Source organism: Epinephelus fuscoguttatus, linkage group LG23 (genome assembly GCF_011397635.1).
Source record: "Epinephelus fuscoguttatus linkage group LG23, E.fuscoguttatus.final_Chr_v1".
NCBI lineage: Eukaryota > Metazoa > Chordata > Actinopteri > Perciformes > Serranidae > Epinephelus > Epinephelus fuscoguttatus.
In genome coordinates, this window is record NC_064774.1 from 15,780,521 (window position 1) to 15,805,918 (window position 25,398).

The window sequence follows — 25,398 nt, forward strand, 5'->3', positions numbered from 1 at the left end:
TGTTTACAGTACTCTATTCTTTTTTCCAAGAGCAAATAAAATGTGCAACACACCACCTGTTATAGCTCAAACAGGATTATGTGATCATACCTCTGCCATCTTTTCCTTTTCAACCAAGCACGCTAGGAATTAGCTTGCCTTGCTCCGTTAAAATATTGTTAACTTTAACATGGCCCGGGCTAGCTTAAGGTAAACATCTGATTTCTGATGACTTACTAAGAGATACTAACACATTCGGCAAACATTTAACATAATTCAGTGTTAACTGTAGCCCCGTGTAAAGTGAATAAATGTGATGTTTCCCAGCTAATCGTTAGTCGTTACAGTGCAACAGGTACCAGAGGTCCGCAAAGACATTTTTGAAAATACTAAGTTAACATTAGATAAATATTTGTTAAGAAATAAATCAGTATTTGCTAAACTGAAGGCAAATTCCTTTAGAAAGGAACCAACATTGGTGGTTAGCCACCAAGAGTAGCCACTGAAACTAACCACAGACAGTCTATGGGACTAACTAGCTTACTGCTACTTCCGCTATCTCACAGGAAGTTGCACCTGTAATCATTTCTACAGCGGTGCCCTCAGGAATAAGATGGATAGACAATTAGTTTGAATTGTAAGGCATAAAACTGATACTTTTTTTCTGCAGTGTATGTGTCATCAACAACAGAAACTTTCCACTGTCTGCCACTGCTGTTGATTCTGTTAGTAGACTATTTATCATTTGGAATTCTGTAGTATATTTGGCCCTAATGTACAATTTTCTGCAAACTCTGTCGCCTAGAATTTACGTTTGTATGCTACAAAACTGCTTTCTTGATTAAGCTGTTAATGTGTAATGGATTATGTTCAGAGATCTTTCTTTTAGGTAACAAAACACTACATTCATATCCTGCATAGGCTTTGCAGCAAAGTGCTTGGGGTGGATGGCAGGTGTACAAAGTGCAGGACTTTGACACCAGACCTCAGGTTTGCTCCCAGACTCTCATTGTAGGTGTAGCCAACAAATGCACCTTGGTTAAGGTTAGGGGAACACTGTGATTTTAGTTAAATGTTGATTAAAAACAAAGGGAATAAAAACCCATTGCTGTAGTCATTATGAGTGGATACTGTATTGCCAGATCCCCTATTTTGCTGATTTCAACAATTCTGGTGAAAAAACCCCCCCAACTCTCTTGTTGAATCACCATACAAACACATGAGTCATAGACTGGATAAAGTGATGGATGTAGCAACCATGACACCACCCATTGGTTAGTGGACTGTTTAGAAGCCTCAAGTCTGGCAATTCAACCGTTACCATCTTGTTGTTTTGGAGCTGGAAGTGACTATTTTTGAAAGAAAGGGCAGAATTATGGAGGAGCTGGGATAGAATCTGACTCTTGACTGGTGCCTGTTGTTTAAGTGGCCTCGGCCTCAAATATGCTTAACTTCGAGCCTAATTAAACGTAATTAAATGTAAATAGGTGAGACATATTAAAATGAAAAATTAGCTATGGAGACCAAAACTGTTTTTTTGTACCAGGCTGTACACATGTTTATTTCTGCTCTAAAGTTGGCCATTTTAACATGGAGGTCTTTGGGGACTGACTCGCTTCTGGAGCCAACCTTAAGTGGCCATTAGAGGAACTGCAGTTTTTGGCACTACTGCAGTGGCTTCATTATTCAACCCCGATGGTTGCCACTTCGTATCAGCTCAGCTATCATCTCATCTCCAGGAAATCTAAAATATGCACTGCCCTTCATGTTTATTGATGTAATGAACATTTCAAATTTAAATAAAAAAATTCAATTTAAATTTAAAAAAATGAATAAAAAATTTTGTCTATACTAATTTTACAATAATGCTTTGAATGCCAGAGTAAGTGAAAACAGCATGTTTTAAACAGAAAGTCAAAAGTGTTGAATGGTTAAATATGGAGTTATTTTGAAAGAACAGGGAACAGCAGTGGGCCCAGTAATGAACCTTGCCGTTCACCGAAGTTAACAGTCATGTTGGTAAAATAAGTGAGTTACATTAATTGCTGATTGCACGACACTTTTAAAATCAGGGATTTGTCTTCACAATTTCGACCAGCAGGTCTGGTGTGATCACAGCTCTCAGCAGCTGAATAAAACTTCTGTTTTGATGTAAAGCTGCCATTTATGTTACATTTTTGCTGTGTGCTTCCAAGAAAATCAAAGAGTTTTGAGTACATAGTTTACAGTACATAGTACATATCTTTTACGTTTTAAAATCGGTTCAGCTGAAGTGACTTTTACTAACCAACCACTTGTTCTTTTGTTTACTCCAAACTTTGCCAATGCTGCTGCCAGAAACATGAAAAAAAACAAGAAACTAAATATGGAAAACATGAAATAAAACAGGTTACATTGGTAAAGGCTAGAAAAGATACTATCAGACACTGACACAAAAATTATCTTTATTCTACTATGTGTAAAATTATAACGTAAAGGTGAGTGTGTGGACCAGTTTCTTTAAAGGTTTGCTTCAAGACCACTAGAGTTTTCTTTTTAGTCACATGCTGAGTCATGTGCTTTATTTAAAACACCCTTTCTTTGATAAGCTTAAATGACATCAGAGAGAAGCTAAATTCATCTTTTATGAAATTATCTTACATTTCTTTGAGTGTACACAATGATAAGGTGTGTGTGTAAGGGAGAAGGGAGAAGAGATGGGAGGAAACTAAGAAAGATGGGAGGAGATGTCACCTACCTCACTGAAGGTATAAATATAAAGATTTGCCCTGTGATATGAAAGAAGGAACTTATTTCATCCATTGCAGCTTATTCATCTGGAATAAAACGGATCTTTGTGAGTACTTTGCTTCATTTTTTCTACTAAATAGTAGTCTAAATGTTTTCATATGACAGAATCAAAAGGCTTAATCAAATTCAAAATTTGTGTTATGATTGTATACATTTTAGATTATTGCTGTGTTTTAATAGTGTTAATAGTATGTATGACTTTTATTTTTGACTTTTATGTATGACCAGTTTATTAAGCTGAATACATTTGCAACAATTTAAATCAAGACAATGTTTAGATCCCACTTGAATCTTTGTCAAAATACTTAAAAAGCTGAAACACACCTTTATTCATACATAATGTACACCAATACGCTGACAAGCTCTATGATGGCAGGTGTGGTTAACCATCTAAATCACTTAGGGCGGTAAAATAATTGGCAATAAAAAGTTCTGTGAAATTAATATAAAAATGTACATAGGGCAAAACAGTAATACAACAGCTATACTACAAAATATCAAACATATACCTCAGTTTATAGAACATATCACAATCAGTCCCATATATCAGTCTACTTCACCTGTGTTCAAAAATGTACAAAGTTAGAGACAGAAGAAATTTTAAATACATGACTATGACTTGCACAATCGCGATTTCTTATGCAGTATTGTGAGTATTGTGCTCAGTATCTGGTAGAACAGAAGACTCCCACACACTGCCTTTGCATTCAGTACTTATATTATGTCAGTAATTAGTCACACGAATTCCTTTTAGCAGCATCAGTGAAATGAAATATTCACCAGCGTTAATGGATTCATAGTTACAGTGAAGAATAATTACGATGCATTTAAAACTGCGATGATCTTTTTTTTTCTTAAATTCACTTAAATGAAAGGGGAAACATCGATTTTACTAGGGCTGCCCCTGACTAAGAATTTTCCTAGTCGATCAATAGTTGTGATTTAGGGCCATTAATCGACTAGTTTATGATATTAATGCAATTATTAAATAATATATTTTAGGCGGGGCAACACAATGGCTTGAGTTGAAGGTGTGAGAAAGAATAGTATCAGTAACATTGTTAACACTGTGCTACATTACAGAGAAATACAAACCGTACTAAAGAACCTTCATTAATATAGGCCTATATTTTATCTACAAGTGCACGTCACACACTGAGCGAGCCGCCTGTTAATGACGCTGTGGGCTAATGGGCACGTAGCTACTTCCATGTTTCAGATGATACGTCATGTTTGTAGTCGACCAGTGAAGATGAGTTTACATATCACCTTGGGTTCGTCCTTCTCAAAATGATCCCACACTTTGGATTTCCTGCCCGACATGTTATTAACTAGCCTGTGGAATAACCGCAGGTACCAGCCCTGGAAATTAGGGGCTGTACACATGCTGCGTCTTTAACCACCTGGAAAACGCGAGGTCGGGCGCTGGGTGGTATTCTTGTGCCTTTTTTGTGCCAACTGTCAAGAGCGCGGTAGCCAGTTGCGTCTGAGATTACTATGTAACCTTAACAAGCATCATATAGCCTATTGACCTGAAATCCTGAGTGCAGAGCTGATCTTCTTCCAGGTGCTGTTTGTAAGTGTGTTGGCCTATCGTCTGTGGGACAGATGTAAAGCTCTGGGTAGCCCTGCACTAACATGATCAACTTTTCTGTATTTATCAGACTGAATATTTACAGAAAAAGGGAAAGATATCTGTCGGCTGTGATTGGTTTGTAGCAGGACTCCTATCTGTCTGCTGAGCGTGGCCTCTTCTTGTGTCTGTCCTTTCAAATTAAAATCCCGCATGGTCCAGTCATATAGGTTTTGATTTATTTTGACAAAGTGCAGCTCCTGATAGAGTTCCATGATTTTTTATACTGCGACGAAGCGACCAATGAAATCTTGCCAACGAATGACCTTTCAGGTTGACTAACATTTGGTCGACTGTTAGGGGGCAGCCCTAGATCTTACACATCAGAATCTGTTTATAGTTCTTGGAGTTCTGCATATTTGAAGTTCAGACCTCCGTAACCTGCTCCTCATCTCTGTTTTAGGCTAGCATCTTGAGGCTACATTAGCACCTACCAGCATAACAACCCAAATCTTTGACCGAACAGTTAGCGTTAAGTTGTTATTGGGTAATTTAAGTGCCAGGCTTTGACAAAGAAGAACAGTGTGTGGGAAAATAGACGATATCTCTGCTTCTGCTGAATTGATTTGGATCCTTTTGACAATGTAACAGAAGTGTAATACTAAATCAGTAAACTTTTAACAATGGCTCAAATGACTGCAGTATGCGTCATGTGAAAGGTGAGACCCATACAAAATTATGAACCAACATACAGCACAGCTTTAAGCATACACTTCCATTAACAACTTCATGTAAGGTGGAAATATCTCACGTTTTTTTTCAGCTTGTTCCACTGCCCCCTAATGGCCAAAAAAATCAACTCACAACTAAATTATATTGACCCTTTTTTTTAAAAAAAAATTCTAGGTAGTTGCCAAAAAACTGAAAACTTCTAAATTTTGAGTCCACTGACCCACCTAATCTTTTAAGACTGGTAATCACCATAGGTGTTTACAGATTGACAATATTTTCATAGAACATACTAACAATCAACCACCTTTTCTCAGCCCCTTTTCTCCCTTATTGTTACAAAGGAATCATTAAGACGTGCCGATGGGGCAGTTCATATCCAAACGTGACGGGTTGGTCCCGGGTGTTCACTATTCAGCCAATAAAGAAGGACCTCTCAGGTACTCTCCACACCACTTTGATGCCAGCAGCCAGCAACAAAATGGAAGCCTCCAAATTCCTCCAACCATTGTTGTCTCAGACGTGGATTCAAGGTTTGTGTTTATCCAAAGCAACTGGCATGTCTTTTATTCCATATTTCAGAATCAGTCATAAGTTCAACTTTACTTTAATTTAAGTAATTCCCGGTCATCTTACAACAGTGGTTCCCAACTGGTCCAGCCACAGGGTCCAGATTTCTCCTTAGCCATTGGTTCAAGGTCCACACAGTTTCATATAATCAGAGTCATACTTGCCTTCGGCCATGCCATTGAGCTGGTTTGCTGTCTCTATTAAGTAGCTGTCCATTAATCACTCACTCTACAGCAGGAAACGGCACTTCAAAGTAAAAGCTCTGTGTTGGAAATTCACTGTACTTCAAAAGTGTGTTCAGAATGGACCCACGACCCACTTTTGGACCACAACCCACCAGTTGGGAACCGCTGTCTTACACTACTTACTGATTAATGTCATTTTGTTGGTTTTTAAGTTAAAGTCATTGATGGCTGTTATATCTTTTGATGTTCTGCGAAAGTTAAAGTGGAGAGAGAGGAGATATTTTGTGAAATAGTGAACATTAACCTTCGAATTATGGAAAAACACAATTAGGAGCATCCAGTGACCATTAAGGGAACTGCAGCTCATGACAATACAAATTACCTTCTGCATTTACTGCAACATTTGCTGTTATTTTTCCCTGTTTTTCCCAGTGGCTTGGAGCACCGGGGCTCGAGGATGGAGCTACGGAGATCCTCCTTCTACAGCACGTTAGACCTGGTGCCACAGCTGGAGCATTATGCCAGCACGCTGCCAAATCAGCAGGCGAGGAGCCGACCATCTCTTGAGGCTCTCCGCAGGGCATGTGAGGTAAGTTTTCCACCTCTGGGGAATCCTATCTAACCGCAGATTCAGAACCAGTTGGCTATTATCTTTCTATCCAGCAGATATCCAAGCCAAGGCATTCTCTTCTGTGTGCCGCTCATTCTTCACAGTTTGATATATTGCTCCAATATTGCATTTCGGCCAATGCGTTCCTCCTCCATTGCTAGCAGCGCAGACTGTTCACATAGACTACAGCGATGCCTCACAGCGTGTATCTCAAGTGGCTTAACGTTTCATCAACCAAAATGTAATATGTCTACAGCCTTTTGCCTTTCCTTCTAAATTTTGCAGAATTTCACTAGCAGTGGTTAGCATGGAGTCTTTCTAGCAAGGCTAGCTCCACAAAGGAAAATTCTTGGAGGAAAATAGAGAATTTAATAATGTGTGGACAGATTCATTAGCTTTCAAAACAAAATGCTGCAAAGTTAACTTTCTAAATAAATAAAAGAAATTAGCCAACTGTAGAGCAGCCACCTTGTAGTAAATCATATTAATGAATGCTCATTTAGACCTGTTTGTAATGTTACTGGGCTGATTCAGATGTAATAGTCCGTTAACTTTTATTAAAATGTGATTTGTGGCTCCAGGCAGATTTTTTTGGCCAATAATGTTGCTTCTGAATAGGAAAGGTTGCCGACCCCTGGTCTAAGTTGATTGACTTGTCTCTGGAGCAACCTCAAGTGGCCATTCAAAGAACTGGTTTTTGGCACTCCCCCTTAGCTTCATTTTTCAGCCCTGGAGGTTGCCACTGGAGATATACAGATACACTGTACATTAAAACAGGATTGTTGTGGACCTCAAAATTTTATCTGCACCTGTACTGTATTGTACTACAAATGGAAACCAAACTGCTACCAATACCAAAATCATGTACCATTGTCTACAGATCCAGATGCAGATATCTGTTTGGAGAGTTTAATCCAAAAGTGAATAAATTCCAATTCCTGTTATTATCATCAGGGTATTTGATTTTTTGTTTTTGTTTGTATGAAATGCATTTAAGGAGGAGGAGGCGGGTATGCAGGTCACCACCATAGACCCAGGAGTTAGCCATCTGCCAGACAGTGGATATGAACAGTCACAAGCTCCACATGGGAAGGCTCCTGTTAGATTTGGCTGGGTGACTGGAGTCATGGTGAGCATAACTTATGTGTGTTTGAGAAAATACAGTATACAGTGTTTGAAACGTGGACAAAAGCTTTACATACTCCTTATTTCACTGATGTCAACACTTGATATATGAAATTATGAAATCTTGCTCAGCTGTTTTAATTGAACTTTTGTCACAGGTTCGTTGCATGCTGAATATCTGGGGAGTCATCCTGTTTCTCCGCCTATCTTGGATCACTTCTCAGGCAGGCATTTGTGAGTTAATTCATCCCTCTGTACTTCAGTCATTTTTATTCCCCTGTTCTGTGAGTAGAAAACTCCATTGTGTCACTCTCATCCTCTTATCTGTAATGGATTTACCTCTACACATTATGCTGCATGAGAATAGTATGTGCACATTGCTCATAGAGCTTAATCTCAGGTGCAGGGTAAAACCTGAATTTACAGAGGTACTTCACTGTTGGAAAGATGGCCATTCCATAAACCCAGGCAGTGAAAAGATGGAGCGAAGTGTCCCACAGTTGATTTAGTATCATAGTAATGATGAATACCTTCATTTGTCTCATCTCAGTGTTGACCTGGCTTATTATCCTGATGTCTGTGGTGGTGACCTCAGTAACTGCCCTCTCCATCTCTGCCATCGCCACCAATGGGAGGGTGACCTCAGGTCAGTCACTTCCTGTGTCTCAAAATCTTTGCTAAGTCATGCACTAAGGTTTTAAACATGATGTACACAGTATTGGATCTCTTGTTGAACATTGTTGTCAGGTGGGGCGTACTTCATGATCTCCCGCTCTCTGGGTCCTGAAATTGGTGGGCCAATTGGGATGGTGTTTTCCTTTGCCAACGCTTTGGGCTGTGCACTCAACACCGTTGGCTTTGCAGAGGTGGTCCGTGATCTAATGCAGGTACTTATTATGCTTCAGTGCGCTAAAAAATAATATATAGGCCTAATAGTTTGTTTGACATGGCCACTAAGAGTATATATTTGACAAGAACCCCCTGATAACACACCTTCATTGTTTTCTGCTAATTTAGGTGCCATGCCATTATTCTGACAGCCCAAAATTCTAAATTTCTTTGACAGCCCTTTATCCCAAAAAAACCACCCATTGCTCTGAAATCTTGTTTCTCCAAAAATACACACTCCCTACAAGTTAGTTTCAGTTTCCCAGCGGAGTTTGTGCCACTGAACCCAGGTGTTTTTCAGCAACCTATCCCTGCTTTTCCAGCTACTACAGGGAGTGAGTATTTTCAGAGATATGGGACTGTCGAGCATGGGTGTTTGTTTTTGTGATAAAGGGCTAGGATAAAGGTCAGCAAAATGGGCTTTTTGTCTAAAGGGACATTTTCGAACTAACAGTTTTGGAATTTTGGGCCGTTTTAGCCCTATCTTAGCTCTCCTCTGAACTTTTGGGCTTCACATAATAGATGTGCTCCTTTTCAACTGTCTAACAGAATTTTTACAACTTGAAATGAATAAATGAATTTGATTTTGAAGATATATATTAATAAGAATGTGAACTCAAAAACATTTTAACTGTTAAGCAAAGACCCCTCAGTGACTCCTGATTTGCTCTTTATACATACAACAAGTCCTCCAGCTCATACAACCAACACATACTCACTTCGACCTCGTCATGTATCAACGTTTAGTCATGGACTTTTCACGTCCAGATGCAATGTGAAAGGTACCCTGGGTGTGTTGGCTGTTGATGCTCTGGGACACCGTGTCAAGTTCTGCCTGTTACATGCATCTTCTTTCAAAATACACTTCTGTTACTATAACTCTGTTTTTGTTGGTGTCTGAAGCCGCAAGTCACTGCTCACGTGTTGGATTTCGATGACTAACGTTGTGAAATGGTTGCAGTTGTACCAAAACTACTTCTATATGTTTAATCAACAAAACTACTTCTATAGGTTTAGGCTAAAAAAACTACTTGGTTAGGTTTAAAAATAATCATGGTGTGAGTTAAAATAAGTATGTTTGGTACTAACGTAACATGACAAATGTTATGTGGCATACAACATATTTATCACAACATATTGCATACTCAAAACAACTCAATGTTAAAACTTGGTTTTAAACAGGACATGTACAGTGGTCTCCTGGATGAAAGCCCTGTGTTTGTTTGATCCCTTCCACTCTACAAAGACTTTATCAGTCTTTATACCATATTAGCATACTTCCTCCTTTGGTCCTGTCATAATTACTACAGCCACTAGAGGTCGCTGAAAAAGTCACAAAAAGTATGGGTTGTAAAAAGCTAACAAACATATGTGGTAGTATTTTGGTGGAGGACAGTGTCTTCATTTCATGTTTCTGTTTTTCTGAAGGATGTGCGAATAATTTGGTTGTATTACTGTAGGAGTTTGGTGTTGTCATGGTTGATGCAATCAATGATGTCCGTATCGTGGGCGTGATCACAGTGACTATTCTGCTGTTCATTTCATTGGCTGGAATGGAGTGGGAGTCCAAGGTGAGTACATGCTGACACACTTCACTTTATTTGCTGGATTTCTCAGATAAATCTACTTGTCTCTTAAAATGTTTTATTCAACATGATATCATTTTCCCTTTTTTTTCTTCTCTTTTGTTTGTCTCTGTCTTTCAGACCCAGATTCTGTTCTTTATAGTTCTCTTGGTCTCATTTGCCAACTACTTCGTGGGCACAGTCATACCACCCAGTCTGGAGAAAAATGCCCAGGGAATCTTTGGATACCGCAGTGAGTTCAGGCTTCTTGGGACAAACTACTCCCTTTAATTACAGCTTGTTATTGCCAGCTTTAGAATGTGTATATATTATATACTTTAGGTTTATCAGCAGATAGTAGAGCGTTGTTTTTTGTTGTTTCCTGTCATCAGGTGAAATCTTCATATCAAATCTGAAACCAGACTGGAGAGGAGTTGGACACAACTTTTTCAAGATGTTTGCCATTTTCTTCCCCTCCACCATCGGCATCCTGTCTGGAGCCAACATCTCCGGAGACCTCAAAGTAAGATGAAAAAGAAATCAGACGAATAGGTTTTACATCACAGCCACCAACAAGTCAAACATGAATGCTGACTTGTGTATTATTTCCTTTTGCAGGACCCTGCTACTGCTATCCCTAAAGGCACCCTCATGGCCATTTTCTGGACTACATTCAGCTATCTAGTAATAACTGCAACTATTGGTAAGCTAGTCATTCAAAGTGACTTTATTTTGTAATGATTTTACTTGTCATTTGATTGGTTTGATTATCTGGTTTGGTGGGGATTATTTAAGGTGCTGGTACTTTTAGAGAGGAGATTGGAAGCATGTGGCCTGAGGATTTGCCACCCATATTAAGGGCAGTGTCATCAGTGTACTGCATGAGCACAAGAAGGTTGATGTGCTCAAAATGGTAGAAAGAGGAGACAAATGACAGATATAATCAGCATGAGAAATTCATGACATCACAGAGGACCCTTCAAACCTAATCATAACTTAGCATGTCACCAACATAAAGCCCCTTTGGCCAGGACAAACACCTCCTAAAAAAACCAATATTTTCAGGTTTGTGTTGGAACCTCATGAAGTCATGAAGACCTTTAGTTTTTACTTGTTAGCCATTTCCATCTCCTTGTAAAAGACCATATGTGTATTCTGACACTGATTTGCTGCAGTGGCAATGAACTTTTTTTGGTGTATACAGAGTCCCCCAGATATGAGAGCTTTCTACAAAAAAGGGAATGCATTCCCCAACAACTATTACAGAAAATTAAACCTAGTGAAGACAACAAAGCAGTCATGTAGCTGTGTAAAGAGTCTTTATTCATACCCTGCTTGGTAGCAAGTTCATCTTGGACTCAGAGAGTTTTCAAAGATAAAACAATAATATCAAGTTGTTACTTTACATCATGACTATTCTTGAATTAGGACCACTTTAGTCAAAGAAAACTTTATTTCTATTTGTAGTATCATATTTAACAGTGTGGCTCTGTTCTGGGGCCTCTCTGCCTTTCCTTGGGCCTATGCAGAAAGCCGCTTTCCCGTGCCTACATGGAAAGCCTATGGCAGAGAGAGCACACCTCTTTGCCCTTCCATGTGCCTACATGGAAAGCCTAAAGCACGGAGAGCAGCAGAAAAGACCCCCCGGGAACAGAACAGAGCAGCATCAATGACAAACAGAAATGACATTGATAAGTCAGACATGGCATGGAAAGGAGGAGCTGGGGAGGAGGCAGCTTGCAAAGCAGCTTGCAGAGGTAGCAGCAAAAGTAGGTAGGGCAGAGCAGTTTAAATAGGGTGCCCTGAATGAGATTTGCCAATCGGTTGCATAGAAAAGAATCATGTGATCTGGGATGTGAGCTGAGCTTGACGTCATGTCCTGCCTGACCTAACGCTACGCTCAATTTTCATCTTCGTCCAGGGTCGTGTGTGGTGCGGGACGCCTCTGGTAATATAACTGACCTTCTGACTGGAAACATCACTGATGGCTGTGTGGGTCTGGCTTGCAACTTTGGCTGGAACTTCACAGAGTGCATCCAGTCACAGTCTTGTGATTATGGTCTGGCCAACAATAATAAGGTACTTTTCAATCCAGAAGACCTTCTGCCTATCATGGATTAAAAAATATAGCAAATATTTTCTCAGTCCAAAGCTCTTACACTGGGTTTGTAAAAAGAGCCGGTTTACCCTAAAGGTCCAGTGTGTAAGTTTATGGGGGATATACACCAATCAACCAAAACATTAAAACCACTGACAAGTGAAGTGAACAACACTGATCATCTTATTACAGTGCAATGTTCATTTGGGAAACCTTGGGCTCTGACATTTGTGTGGATGCCACCTGATGTGCTCCACCCACATAAACACCAGTGCAGACCAGGTACCCCCCCTCATGGTAACGGCACTCCCCAGTAGCATTGGTCCCCCAGCAGGACAGTGTGCCATGCCACACCACAAAAACTGCTCAGGAGGGCCCAAGGAACATGACAGAGACCTCAAGGTGTTGACCTGGCCTCCAAATTCCCCAAATCCCACTCTGATCAAACATCTGCAGGACATGCTATTACCCCACCTCACAACCCATAGGACTCAAAAGATCTGAAGCCAACGCGTTAGCGCCAGACACTATAGGACACCCCCCAGGGGTCCCATGTCTATGCCTTGACAGGTCAGAGCCAAGTCCGGTCCAAGGCGGACCCACTGTGGATCGGGGGTACCTCTGGAGTACCAGCACGTCCCTCAAATGTTCAGTCAGATTGGCATCTGGGGTATATGGAGGCCTTGAGCTCTTTGTCCCATTCCTGGGGTCATTCCTGAGCAGTTTTCGTGGTGTGACGTGGTGCATTGTCCTGCTGGGGGGGCCACTATCACTGACAAGCACCATTGCCATGAGGGGGTCTATTTTGTCTGCAATGGTGTTCGGGTGGGTGGAGTGTGTCAAGTAGCATCCACATAGATGCCGGGACCAAAGGTTTCCCAGCATGATGTTGCACTGTAACAAGATGATCAATGTTATTCACTTCACCCACCTGTTGTTTTAATGTTTTGGCTGATCAGTGTATTGGTAGAGTTGAGATATGATAACCATGTCTTCTTTAGTGTATAATCACCTGAAAATAGGCACTGGTTTTGTTACCTGAGAATGAGCTGTTTATATCTACATAAGGAGCAGGTCCTCATTTATGGAGATCACCTTGTTGCACCGCCATGTTTCTACAGTAGCCCAAAATGGACAAAACAAACACTGGCTCTAGATAGATTTTCAAATTGTCCACCGTAGTAAGCAGCCCCTTCACAAGAACTATCAGGAAAACACGTTTTGTTTTTTTTTTTTAACCTGAAACACCTTCATTTAGTTTTTCACCTGCTCCATTTATTTTGGTAAAAACTTCCTGAACGATGAACATTGAAGGAATTCTTACCGGGAGAAATTTCACCTACTTGCAGTCTGCAGTCCCTCACCACTAGATGTCACTAAATCCCCCTTAATCTTACATATTGTTCCTTTAAATGTTGATGTTTAGAATTTGTCTTCTCAAAGCTGTGCCTATAACCCCTGCAAAAAATATGATAATGCATCCTTAATGATGACTATTCCAACCAGGTACTGGGCCAAGTTTCAGGTTTCTATCACCTCATCACTGCTGGTGTCTTCGCAGCCAGCTTGTCGTCAGCACTCGGCTTCCTCGTCTCTGCCCCTAAAGTCTTTCAGGTGATTAATTGTGCTTTTATTACAGAACTCTGTTATCAACTTAAGTAATAAAATGAAAATTAATGAGTCATTAGCTTTAAATGGTTGTACTTTTTTAGTACATTGAAAGCTTGGTATAATCACACTGCATTTTTAAAGATGGTTAATGCATCCCTCTTTATTGTAGAGTATCTTCCAACTGGCACACTGTCTGGGTATGAAGATATAAAATGTAGATTTTCTTTGTTTTCACCTCTCCAGTGTTGGTTCATTAAAGAAAATGACCAGCATCACCTAACTAACACCTATATTACGGCAATTTTTGAGCATTAGACCCTTGTTATGAATTTAGATACAAGGTTTTCCAGGATTTGTTCCATTCTTGAACTGCTAGACCATGACCACATTGACAGAGACTTGTAAACTGTGAAAATTATCCCTCAGTAGGGAAACATGCTAGAACATTTACAAAATAAAAAGTCCTTGCTGTTTTGCTTCATATCTAATGTTCGTAGAAATGCAACAAAATCTAACATGATGCACTTATTTATGAGCTTATATGTTCTGCCCTATCTGCCAGTGTCTGTGCAGAGACAATATCTACCCGTACATTGGATTCTTTGCAAAGGGTTATGGGAAGAATGATGAGCCACTCCGAGCCTATTTACTCTGCTACGTCATTGCTGTGGCCTTCATTCTCATCGGTGGGTGTGATCGAATACTGCCGCTGTTTTGTTGAATTATTGATTCACATATTTGTTTTAAATGGTCATCTCTTCACAAAAGATGTTATGTTCTTAAGAAAACAGTTCAAGGAGTTTTCATAGCTTTGTGGTTTTCTTAATTTAGCTCTGGATTTGTAATGTGGTTTTGATTTATCTCTCCCTTATCATTACAGCTGACCTGAACAACATCGCAGCCTTGATCTCCAACTTCTTCCTGTGTTCCTACAGCCTCATCAACTTCAGCTGCTTTCACGCTTCAATCACCAACTCCCCCGGTGAGTTACCTGTGGTTTAAGGTTATGAAATCATTGCGATTGAGGTAGTTGGTGGTAGGAAACAGGAAGCAAACAGCAGTCTCCTGCTAACAATACACACTTTGCCTGCCTACCTATGCTCCTCCAGACTCCCTCCTAAGATGTTTTTTTCCCCTTTAATTTAGTGTAACCATGTGTCTCCCATTTTTGTCCCAGTCTAAGAGCCAGGTTAGTCACTTTTACTTAGGAGGGTTCCCAACTGGGCGAAATTACCTGGAAGTATCTCCGTGGCAGCCATGACAAAAGCTGGTCAAATTCTGTAAATGCTTAGGAAAGGTGTTTCAGTGCTTCCTGTCTCATCTCCTTCAGCATAGGGTATGCTGGACCATACTTTAGGAATAACAATGGAAGTTAAGGTGGCAGAATTTCGAGTTAGTTGGGTGGGAGGGATGGTGGATGGGCCCAACAACCATCGACCGGAAAGAGGGGTGACCATTTCTTGAATTGAATTGTATAGTTTGTACATCACGCCTGGCTGTAAAGGGTCCCAATCTATCTGGCACTGTATTGGTGGGGATGGTAAGGACACAAACAGCTCCTCACATTTATTCTTGACATCATGTTATTGCATCGTGATGATATATAGGACATAATTGTTTTGACTGTTTGACCACAGCTAGGCATTTGCCCTCTGGCTGCCATATTGGACAATGGTGTGGCCATCCAATTAATGTAAACTCTTGGAAGATTAGCCAATGAGCTAAAAGAGATCCAGACACAAATAAAAAATGTGCCACCTGCCGATCCTCTACTAACCGTTGTAACCCCATTAAGGTTGGAGGCCGTCATTTCACTACTACAGTAAATGGACAGCTTTGTTTGGAGCAGTGATCTCTGTGGTGCTGATGTTCCTGTTCACCTGGTGGGCTGCTCTCACAACCTTCTGCATCATCTTCTTCCTGTTTGGATACGTCAACTACAACAAGCCAAGTAAGTTCACCAAGTCAGAGCCGTATGATTTACAGAGGAAGAACCCTCTCTTACTTTTGTCTCTCATACTTGTGCGTGTGCTTTGGTATGCGCAGAGGTAAACTGGGGTTCATCAGTCCAGGCGGGTACATACAACATGGCCTTGTCATACTCTGTTTCGCTGTCTGGCGTTGAGGATCATGTCAAGAATTTTAGGTGAGTGACCAAAGACCGCAGTTATATCACGCATCGGTAATCCTCCAGCATACAGACGTCTCTCTATAGTATTTGTCTAGTCTATTTTTTAGCTTGAATTTGATCCCATACACATATCCCACGTGTTTACATCTAATCTGTTTTCTTTCAGACCGCAATGTCTTGTCTTGACTGGGCCACCAATTCAGCGACCAGCCCTAGTGGACTTTGTCGGTTCCTTCACCAAACACATAAGCCTCATGATCTGTGGAGACATAATCATGGTCAGTCATGCCATCTCAACAATGTTGCTCCTGAAAGGAAAATAGAGTGACGGTTCATATCCTTGTGTTTGAGAAATTATCCAGTTTTCAACATCCATACAGCTGCTTTTTGTCTGACATGTTTTACAGGTTATGTTCAATGTCTTTAGCTTGCTTTTAAAGCTGTCCTTATATCCCATTGCCCCCTAGGAGCAGGACAGGCAGACTCGGCCGCAGGATACCACAGATTGGTTGGTGAAGTGGATGAACAAGAGGAAGGTGCGCTCTTTTTATACTCCTTTCAACGCAGACAGCCTCAGAGTTGGAGCTCGACACTTGCTACAGGTAAAACATCTTTTATTTGAGAAGCTGCAAGTGTTCAATAGTATAAGGCACATTTACTGGGAATTTATCTGGCTTCAGATTCTGTTTTAAAAGAATAGCGTGTTAGGTTTATGGGGGCTTAGTGGCATCTGTATGTTTATTTCAATACCTAGAATGGTGGTTAGAAAACAATACTGCTCCACAGTGTCAAATGTCTCAGGAGTCTGGGTCTGAGTCTTCTCCAGACTCTTCCATGTACTCCTACCATCATAGTCACTAGAGTCTAAAGACATGCTCTAAAGAGCCATCCAGTCCCAGGTTTAAAGACAGGCATGGAGAGAATGCTGTGCAGAATGCTGTGATATGTGTGGAGTGCATTGTGTGCCACTCCAAACTCACTCATTTGCTGTGAATGCCAACCAACTGCAGCAGTTACCGGTAAACAATAAGTAACCTGTAAAGCCACATTTCTTGATTTACACGCACCCAGCAATATTTATTTTCACACTCACATAAAAAAAAGGTGTTGTGATGAGCAGAAAAGTTGGGCGAGGCCATTTTTCCACCAAGGAGTGGTTTTGGTGCAAAACAAGTACTTGCAATCAATCCAGAATCCTGAAAAAAAAAAACCTAGTTTGACTCATCACAATCTGCTAAGGTAGAGGTGAACGTTTTCAATTTTTCACTGATAAGGTTCTGGGTACCCCAACTTTCAGCAGCTGTCACAGATTTTCCTACAGGAGTTGAATTCAAATCTTTTTATATGTGTTATTAGACACCTTTATGAGCACATTGATGAGGAAAGTTTTTGTTAAGGAACTTACTCCCAGATTGGCCAAATGTCTGATAATATTCCCTGACTAGAATTTGGTTTGTCTGTTCTGGGCTACTGTAGAAACATGGCGGTGCAACATGGTGATCGCCATAGACAATGACCTGCTCCCCATTACAGAACGGCTCATTCTAAATAACAAAAACACAACAATTTTTATTTTCACGTGATTATACACTAAAGAAAACATACTTATTATATTCCATGTCTGCCAACATATCCCCCTAAATCCTACACACTGGGCCTTAAAGTTGACGAGAAGTGATACGATGTCATCCTTGCCATTTAGACTTTTTTATATTTATATTTCTTCCCATGTCTTTAGTACGCATCATCTCTTGGGTGCTAAATATCACTTTCAATAGAACATTAAATCATCCTGGGACTCTTTGGGGCTTTTTGTGTGTTTTTATTTGTATTTTCTTTAAAACCTTTTCTCTTAATTTGACATTTTTTTCAAGGCTTCTGGTCTTGGAAAGTTAAAGCCCAACACTCTGGTCCTGGGCTTCAAGGCAAACTGGAGGGACAGTACTGCTGAGAGCATTGAAGATTATATCAACACCATATAGTAAGTGTAGTTAAAGAAAAGGGGAAACATTTTGTCAACTGTCTCCCACCTTAATTAACTCCTATTCCCCTGTTGTTCTGCAGTGATACCTTCGACTCCAACTACTGTTTGTGTATCTTGCGGATGATGGATGGGCTGGATATCTCTGACCAGTTTGATTTTGAAGGTTGGAAATGAAGACTTCATAATCTCTTTGAATTTTCTCTACATGCTTTTGTACAACTTTGTGTATATATTAAACTAAAAAAAATGGTGAAGGATGTAATGTCTGCCTTTCAGAGAACCAGGGCTTCGAGTCTGATGAATCTATTGAAAATGATGACCAGCAGTCTCCTGAGAGGTTATCAGGTGAGCGCGCGTACAGATTAGATCAGTGGTTCCCAACTGGTCCAGCCACGGGTCCAGATTTCTCCTTAGTCATAAGTAGTGACGGCCAAATGAAGCCTCACGGACCACTTTCTTTATTTTCTGACTCCACCAGATGGCGCTCTTGGTTTAAAGATTAAGGCTGAAGGACTTGCAATGAAGTGTGCTTTCAAACCTTTGATGAACAGACAGCGCCATCTGGTGGCTTCAGAAAATAAAGACAGTGGTTCATGAGGCCTCATTTGGCCATCACTACACACGACTTGAGTCCAAGTCATGTGACTTGAGTCCACACCTCTAGTAAATAAAACTATTGCTCTGCACTTCATTCTTCCTCCTCTTGCCATTGCAGTTGATGACATCTCAGATAGAGGCGACAGTGATCAGATCAGGACAGTGTTTCAGAATGACCAGGGGAAGAAGACCATCGACGTCTACTGGATAGCTGATGACGGAGGTTAGATCTGAAAAAACAAGTACACTGGTTGTATGTTGACTCTATATGTGTGATAATCAATATATGACATTTTAGTCTTTGTTACTGTAGTTTAGTAGTATAATGGTCAGTGGACACAAGGAAGAGTGGATTGGACACTGAGGCATGATGTTAAAATGCACACTGAACATAGCTCCTCTTTCTGAACTGCAGTATTTCTCTTCTCTTTTAAGGTCTGACTCTGCTGGTGCCTTACCTGCTCACCAGGAGGAAATACTGGCACCACAGTAAGGTCAGGGTCTTCATCGTAGGAGATGAACAAAACATGGAGGAAGGCCGCAACGAGTAGGTTTTCTCAGTTTTACCTTTTGGGATACGTAAATGATAAATAATAGTGAATAATACAAGTTACTGGTGAGCACAAAATGGCTCCCTGTGGTGCTGGGTAGGTCTTGTCAATAAGTCCTGTACTTTGTCCATTTTTTCTAAACTACAAATTTAACTCACAATGCATCTATTTGAAATTAAACGTCAGTTAAGTAAACAGCAGTCAACACTGACTTTTGGTATCACACAGGACATTACAACAGTCTCACAGGTAAAAGTCTGGTGTTTGACCCATCCACCCTCCCTATGTGGACTTTCTTGCTGTTTAAACTTGTGATGGCCAAATGAGGCCTCATGAACCACTGTCTTTATTTTCTGAAGCCACCAGATGGCGCTGTCTGTTCAACAAAGGTTTGAAAGCACACTTCATTGCCAGTCCTTCAGCCTTTATCTTTAAACCAAGAGTGCCATCTGGTGGGGTCAAAAAGCAAAGAAACTGGTTCATGAGGCTTCATTTGGCCATCACTAGTTTATACTATCTATGGAGTCGTAACATTAACCACCACCCACTACATGGTTGTTGAACCAGGGAATTCATTAAGAGGTTGTAGTCATTTCAAACCTTTTCTGTGAGACCAGGTTATTGTTTTTTAATGTCAGATAGTAATATCTTAAATAACATGCATACATTTATCCATGCTGTTTAATTGAATGCTGGTAGATGTATGATGAAGTGTTTTCGGCAATACATAAATCTTTCAGAATATTTTCAGACTTACTCCAGTTTATGGATGCTTTTCTGTTGCTGTATATGACAGTCTGTGGAAACTGGTGTGCTGACACTTTGATCGTTGTTTCTTTTAGGATGATTGCTCTGCTGAAGAGATTTCGTTTGGATATTAACGACGTTATAGTCATGACGGACAGTGAGAGGCGTCCACACGCCAAGAAGTATGTACAAAAAATCGTGGAATTCACTTTCATAGGTCACAACACGCATTGGAATCTGATCAGATACAGATACAGGACGGTTTTAATCTCTATTAATAGGCTGTGTTTTTCATTGTTTTAGGTGTAGCTTTATTGTGAACAAACAAATGAAAAACCATTCAAGTTAGTATTTGAATTTTTTTGACTCTGGCTCCTCAAGTGGGGCTTTCCTAAAGGGCACCCTCATAGATTTTTCCACACACAAACAAATGATATAATCACATAAAAACTTACGGTTTAAAATAAGAAAAGTAAACCACTATGGACTTTTAAAGGGATAGTGCACCCAAAAATGAAAATTCAGCCATTATCTACTCACCCATATGCCGAGGGAGGCTCAGGTGAAGTTTTAGAGTCCTCACATCACTTGCGGAGATCCCAGGGGGGAGTGGGTAGCAGCAGAACTCCACCTAATGCAGGCTGACGGTGCCCCAGATTCAAACGTCCAAAAACTCATAACTGAAACCACAAAATATCTCCATGACCGTGAGCGCGGTGCACAGAGAGGCATTTAGAACTACAAGCTACTATGAAGCTAAAAACAGAGTTCAAATGATGTTTTTCCAAACAACTTTTTACGTCAGGTCTTCAGGACACTTGGATCGCTACGGACGAGTAGTATGGAGATATTTTGTGGTTTCAATTATGTGTTCTTGGACGTTTTAATCTGGGGCGCTGTCAGCCTGCATTAGGTGGAGTTGTGCTGCTACCCCCTCTCCCCTGGGATCTCCGCAAGTGTTTTGAGGACTCTAAAACTTCACCTGAGCCTCCATCGGCATATGGGTGAGTAGATAATGGCTGAATTTTCATTTTTGGGTGCACTATCCCTTTAACCTTAAGAGGTCTTCCAACCTTAAAAGACCAAGATTAGAGTTCTGTATTCTGTATTTGTGTCCTTCACCACATACTGACTTCTGTCCCTTTTGTTCTTGCTGTATCTTAGCCTGAGTAGGTTTGTGGACAGTGTTGCCCCCTTCAGGCTACATGATGAACAGCAGGAAGGCATCTCAGTGGAGGAACTGAGACAAAACGCCCCCTGGAAAATAACCGACAAAGAGTTTGAGGCCTTCAGACTTAAGGTGTGTGTGTGTGTGTGTGTGTGTGTGTGTGTGTGTGTGTACATGTCATTCATGTGTAACAACATGCTGTCCCTTCTGATGTCACCCACTGTGAATAAACTCTGTCAGATGTCTCTAATTAATTTCCTCCCCTCACAGTCTGAAAGAAAAGTGAGGCTGAACGAAATCATCCGAAGGAATTCCCAACATGCTGCTCTCGTGCTTGTGTGAGTACAGAGTTTACATCATCATTTCAGTTCAGGACATGACAGCTTAATGAAATTATCAAGGCTCATTAGATTTACTGCACATTGGGCAGATTTAATACACATGTTGCAGTTTTCCATTGAGATCCTGAAGCTCCTCATCAGGGGGATGCTCCCCTTCTTCGTTTTTAAGAGAAGTAATTAAAACTGAAGAGGATCATAATCTGGTAATGAATTAATCTGCACATGCTCCAGTTCAAAATGAGACCAAACGTTTCTATGGATGTCAATTTATAAGACAGGGTAAAAATGTGGCCGGCAACAGATGGTATGTTTCCAGAAAACTTATGGCCTCTTGTGGCAAGTTAAGGGGCGTGAGGAGTCTATAAGAGAGAGAGAGGAGAGAGGAGAGGAGAGTATAAAACGGTCAATAGAACAGTTTTTTTCAAAAGCTGTGAATTACCGCAACCACAAGAGGTCCTTGAACATACAGTCATACATGTGCACATTAAAAATAGTGGGCTGACTGATCAGGAAGTTTGTGAGACGGAAACATATCCACATACACACACAACCAAGCACACGGAGGGGTTAAAAGCATATAGCATTTGCATGGATGCATTACTGAATGGGCCTACCAGGCTGTGGGCACAGGTAGTGATGGCCAAATGAAGCCTCATGAACCACTGTCTTTATTTTCTGCAGCCACCAGATGGCGCTGTCTGTTCAACAAAGGTTTGAAAGCACACTTCATTGCAAGTCCTTCAGCCTTTATCTTTAAACCAAGAGCACCATCTGGTGGGGTCAGAAAATAAAGAAAATGGTTCATGAGGCTTCATTTGGCCATCACTAGGCACAGGCCCCGGGGCCCAAAGTTTCAGAAAGCTCAAAAAAACCACAAGGAGACAAACAGACCTAAATTAGGCACAGAATTACCTCAAAGAGACAATACAAGAGAGAAGATATGAATTTACCTCAAGGTGACACGATATAACCTTGAATAGAAACAAAATGATCTAAAAGAGACACAAAATGAATACAGACAAACACAACTTGACCAAAAACAGACATTAAATGACCTCAATAAGACACAAAACAACCACAAGGAGACCCAAACTGACTACAGAAAGACACAAACTGACCTCAATAAGGCAAAATATTCTCAAAATGACACAATATGACCTTTAATTGATAAAACAATCTCAAAGAGACGCAACGTGAATACAGAGAGACACAAACTGACTGACTGTTCTGGAGATTTCAAGAAAATTTCTGAAATGTGAATTATTAATAATATTATTTTTTACAGTGGGGAAGCTTAAAGAGTAACTAAACACTAAAACCATTTTTTTCAGCTGATAATCATTGTTTCTGGTTGTACAGTAGTGTTACTGACTGATCCTGCTCAAAATCTTGCCAGTTTAGTGCAAACTGTTGAAAATCTACATTTTATTTTAAAAATGTGGTATGGAGCGCCCTCTACAGCTTGAAACCTGGTTACTACATTTGAATTTACATTACATTACATTGGGGGCTAATGACTCTTTTTCGGGGTGAATGACGTTACTAACCGTCCACGCTAAAGCCTGCCCTCCTCCCTTTACTCCTCCCCTTACTATAAAACCATTCTGTCCCCAGTTATCAAACTGATAGCGAGTAGGCTGGATCAGAGCAGAGAGAGTAGTAGAGCAGAGAGAATAGCTAGTAATTTGTCAAATTGTATTGTTAGCATAGTGTATTTTAGTGTAGGTTTACAGTTAGTAGTGCGTTTATAGTATTTAGGTTAGTTGGTCAAGGAGAGGTGCCGAGGCTCGGGAGTATATGAGCGGGGCGGCGAGGGAGGGATGTGGAGGGCCGCTGTGCGGTGAGAGAGAGCCGAGCCTCGGGGGTGGATGGATGGATGGATCCGGTGGGCTGCTGCATGGTGAGCCCCTGCTCCCAGAGAGGGAGAAATAGAACCAAGTAGGATAAAATAAGTCAAAGTGTGGAGAAGGGGACCGGCTGAGCTCCGGCCGCCCTCCCTTCTGCCCGTGTGACACAGTTAGGGGGGGTTCCAAGTCACCATTGAGGCCGACCTCCGGGGAAGCCCTCTCCTCTCTCCCCGCAGCGAGGGACAATCTTCACTCCGCCCCCTTCCTCAGCCGCTCGCCTGACCCCCCTCCAGCTCCGCCTGCCTTCTCGGAATTTTTTTAAATCAAGCTGTGGGCGAAGTAATGCCCAGAGAGGGAGGTTTAGATGAAAATGATGTCCACAGGGATGCTAAACAATACACACATAAGGTCTCTTTGTATTCGCTACAAACCACAGCATGCACTCATTTGACTTTTTCCTCGTAAATCATGTAAGAGCAGTCTTTGTGCTTGTCATGCAGACTTGTCATGTACATGTAAATGTTTTTCCAGGAGCCTTCCTGTGCCACACAGTGACTGCCCCAGCGCTCTGTACATGGCCTGGCTAGACACTCTGACCTGTGGCCTCCACTGCCCTGCGGTGCTGATACGAGGAAACCAGCAGAATGTGCTCACTTTCTACTGCCAGTGAATCCTGGATCCTATTTTGAGACACTTCATAAAGCCACACAAACCTAATGAGTTAAAAAATGTTTGTGCAAGGACCCTGCTGACGAGACCTGGATGGATCTACAACCTGGAACAAAAAGTGATACAAGAGCACCCAGACCCAAAAAGAATAAGTAGTGAAGTACACAGACTGTGTTGTCCTGGGCTGTTCACAGGTTCCAGCCTTGCAACAGCCAGTATGTGTCCATCAGCAGCTGCAGGCACTGCAAATCTGACTGCACCTAAAACCAACATGAGGTGACTTCAGAAGGTGTTGACCCTCCGTGAGCCTCCAGGACAGCTTCCCAGTCCCCCTTAAATTGTCAGTTGAGTGGAGAAGGCCTTAGCATATTAGCCATAGCTTAATAACATCATTTAATACAGTTGTGTGGGAGTATCTGCATTTGTTATGCTTTTCTAGTCCTTTATTCAGGTTTTTATTTTTATCTTTCACCTGTCTATGTTTATATATATATATATATATATATATATATATATATATATATATATATGTACTGTAAATATACATGTGTATGCATTATAGTGCCATTAAGGAAAACTGAAAACTGACCATATGAAATGATCTAAGAAAATTAAAAGAAAATCAGAAATTAATGAAAGAAACGTAAAAATATAAAAGAAACACAAACACAGGATGTGTCTGCAACTACTCCCAGTTTACTAAATTGTGTGTATACATGTGATATTTTCCCAGAAATTCTCTCCTTGTCAGAACTAAATGAACAGTTCATTTAACGGATTTAATCACTATCTTTCCAGCCCATTCTCATCCGCAGGTTGTCAAATACCAACTCTTTGTCATGCCCTATGGCGTTTGATATCGGCACCAAATTTATTGTTTCTTATCTGTGAAATTAAAGTAAATAAAAGCTTTGTTTCCACTGAGGGAAATGGTTTCAGCTTACAAAAATAGACAGGAGGTCTGCGTCACCGCGACATGTAGTTACATTTCTCGGGAGGTGCATATGAGGCTATGGAGTAGGGTACGGCATAGGCTCTACATCAACAGAGCCTACGCCATAGGCACAGTGTTGATTCGACACAGAAGTATAAATCCTGCTTAAGAAGCTCCTGGGCATCATTGTTTTCCCACTTTGCGGACATTTTTGGCTGCTGTTATTCTTTGAGTTAGCTGCTAACTGCTGCTAGTTGCTTTTTAAAACTCCCAGTGGTTGGTTGCAGACATAACACATTGTCAAAACATCACACTCGTCCTGCCCATGGTCCCGTCCTGCCGGCTGTCCCTTTCACACAGACATCACTTCAGTGCTGTTACTACCTCCACTGTCAGCTTAAAGGCTTAACTTGGTCTCCCCTTTCCATGATTGTACCTTTTTTACACAATGGCAAGGCGGCGTACCAGCACAATATTCCCACCTTGAACAGGGAGTATAAAGTGGCTAATGTGTTTCAGCTGTGAGTCACATAGAGATCCTTAAAGGTACCCTGTGCATCATTATGAGGATGCCAAGGCATTGGTATCTGATGACCTGGGAATGAGAACAGGTTGATCTGTTTCTGGGAGAAGTCTGGCACTAATTCTAATAGTTACAAAGCAAGTGCTTTTAAAGGAGAAGTCCGGTATTTTGCACTTTGAGCCC

The 25,398-nt window shown here is 40.9% G+C and overlaps 1 protein-coding gene across 1 annotated transcript; it reads left to right on the forward strand.

Annotated features, from left to right (window-relative positions):
- Nucleotides 1-2,770: 2,770 nt before the first annotated feature.
- Nucleotides 2,771-24,125, forward strand: slc12a10.1 (solute carrier family 12 member 10, tandem duplicate 1). Its single transcript, XM_049567959.1, has 28 exons — nucleotides 2,771-2,815; nucleotides 5,416-5,604; nucleotides 6,259-6,415; nucleotides 7,437-7,565; nucleotides 7,720-7,795; nucleotides 8,112-8,207; nucleotides 8,309-8,448; nucleotides 9,910-10,020; nucleotides 10,156-10,267; nucleotides 10,407-10,537; nucleotides 10,633-10,717; nucleotides 11,936-12,093; nucleotides 13,619-13,726; nucleotides 14,286-14,409; nucleotides 14,604-14,705; nucleotides 15,519-15,674; nucleotides 15,770-15,869; nucleotides 16,021-16,132; nucleotides 16,322-16,456; nucleotides 17,729-17,835; nucleotides 17,919-18,001; nucleotides 18,115-18,183; nucleotides 18,554-18,658; nucleotides 18,871-18,982; nucleotides 19,829-19,915; nucleotides 20,898-21,033; nucleotides 21,172-21,239; nucleotides 23,621-24,125. Exons 2-28 carry the CDS (start codon nucleotides 5,435-5,437, stop codon nucleotides 23,757-23,759), a joined length of 3,108 nt encoding a protein of 1,035 aa, XP_049423916.1. The 5' UTR covers nucleotides 2,771-2,815; nucleotides 5,416-5,434; the 3' UTR covers nucleotides 23,760-24,125.
- The last annotated feature ends 1,273 nt before the right edge of the window (nucleotides 24,126-25,398 follow it).

Coding starts and splice junctions, on each gene's coding strand:
- slc12a10.1 (XM_049567959.1), top strand. CDS start 5,435: ATGGGGCAGTTCATATCCAAACGTGACGGGTTGGTCCCGGGTGTTCAC. Junction 15,675..15,769: donor CGTCAACTACAACAAGCCAA/GTAAGTTCACCA, acceptor TGGTATGCGCAG/AGGTAAACTGGGGTTCATCA. Junction 18,184..18,553: donor GTCTCCTGAGAGGTTATCAG/GTGAGCGCGCGT, acceptor TTGCCATTGCAG/TTGATGACATCTCAGATAGA.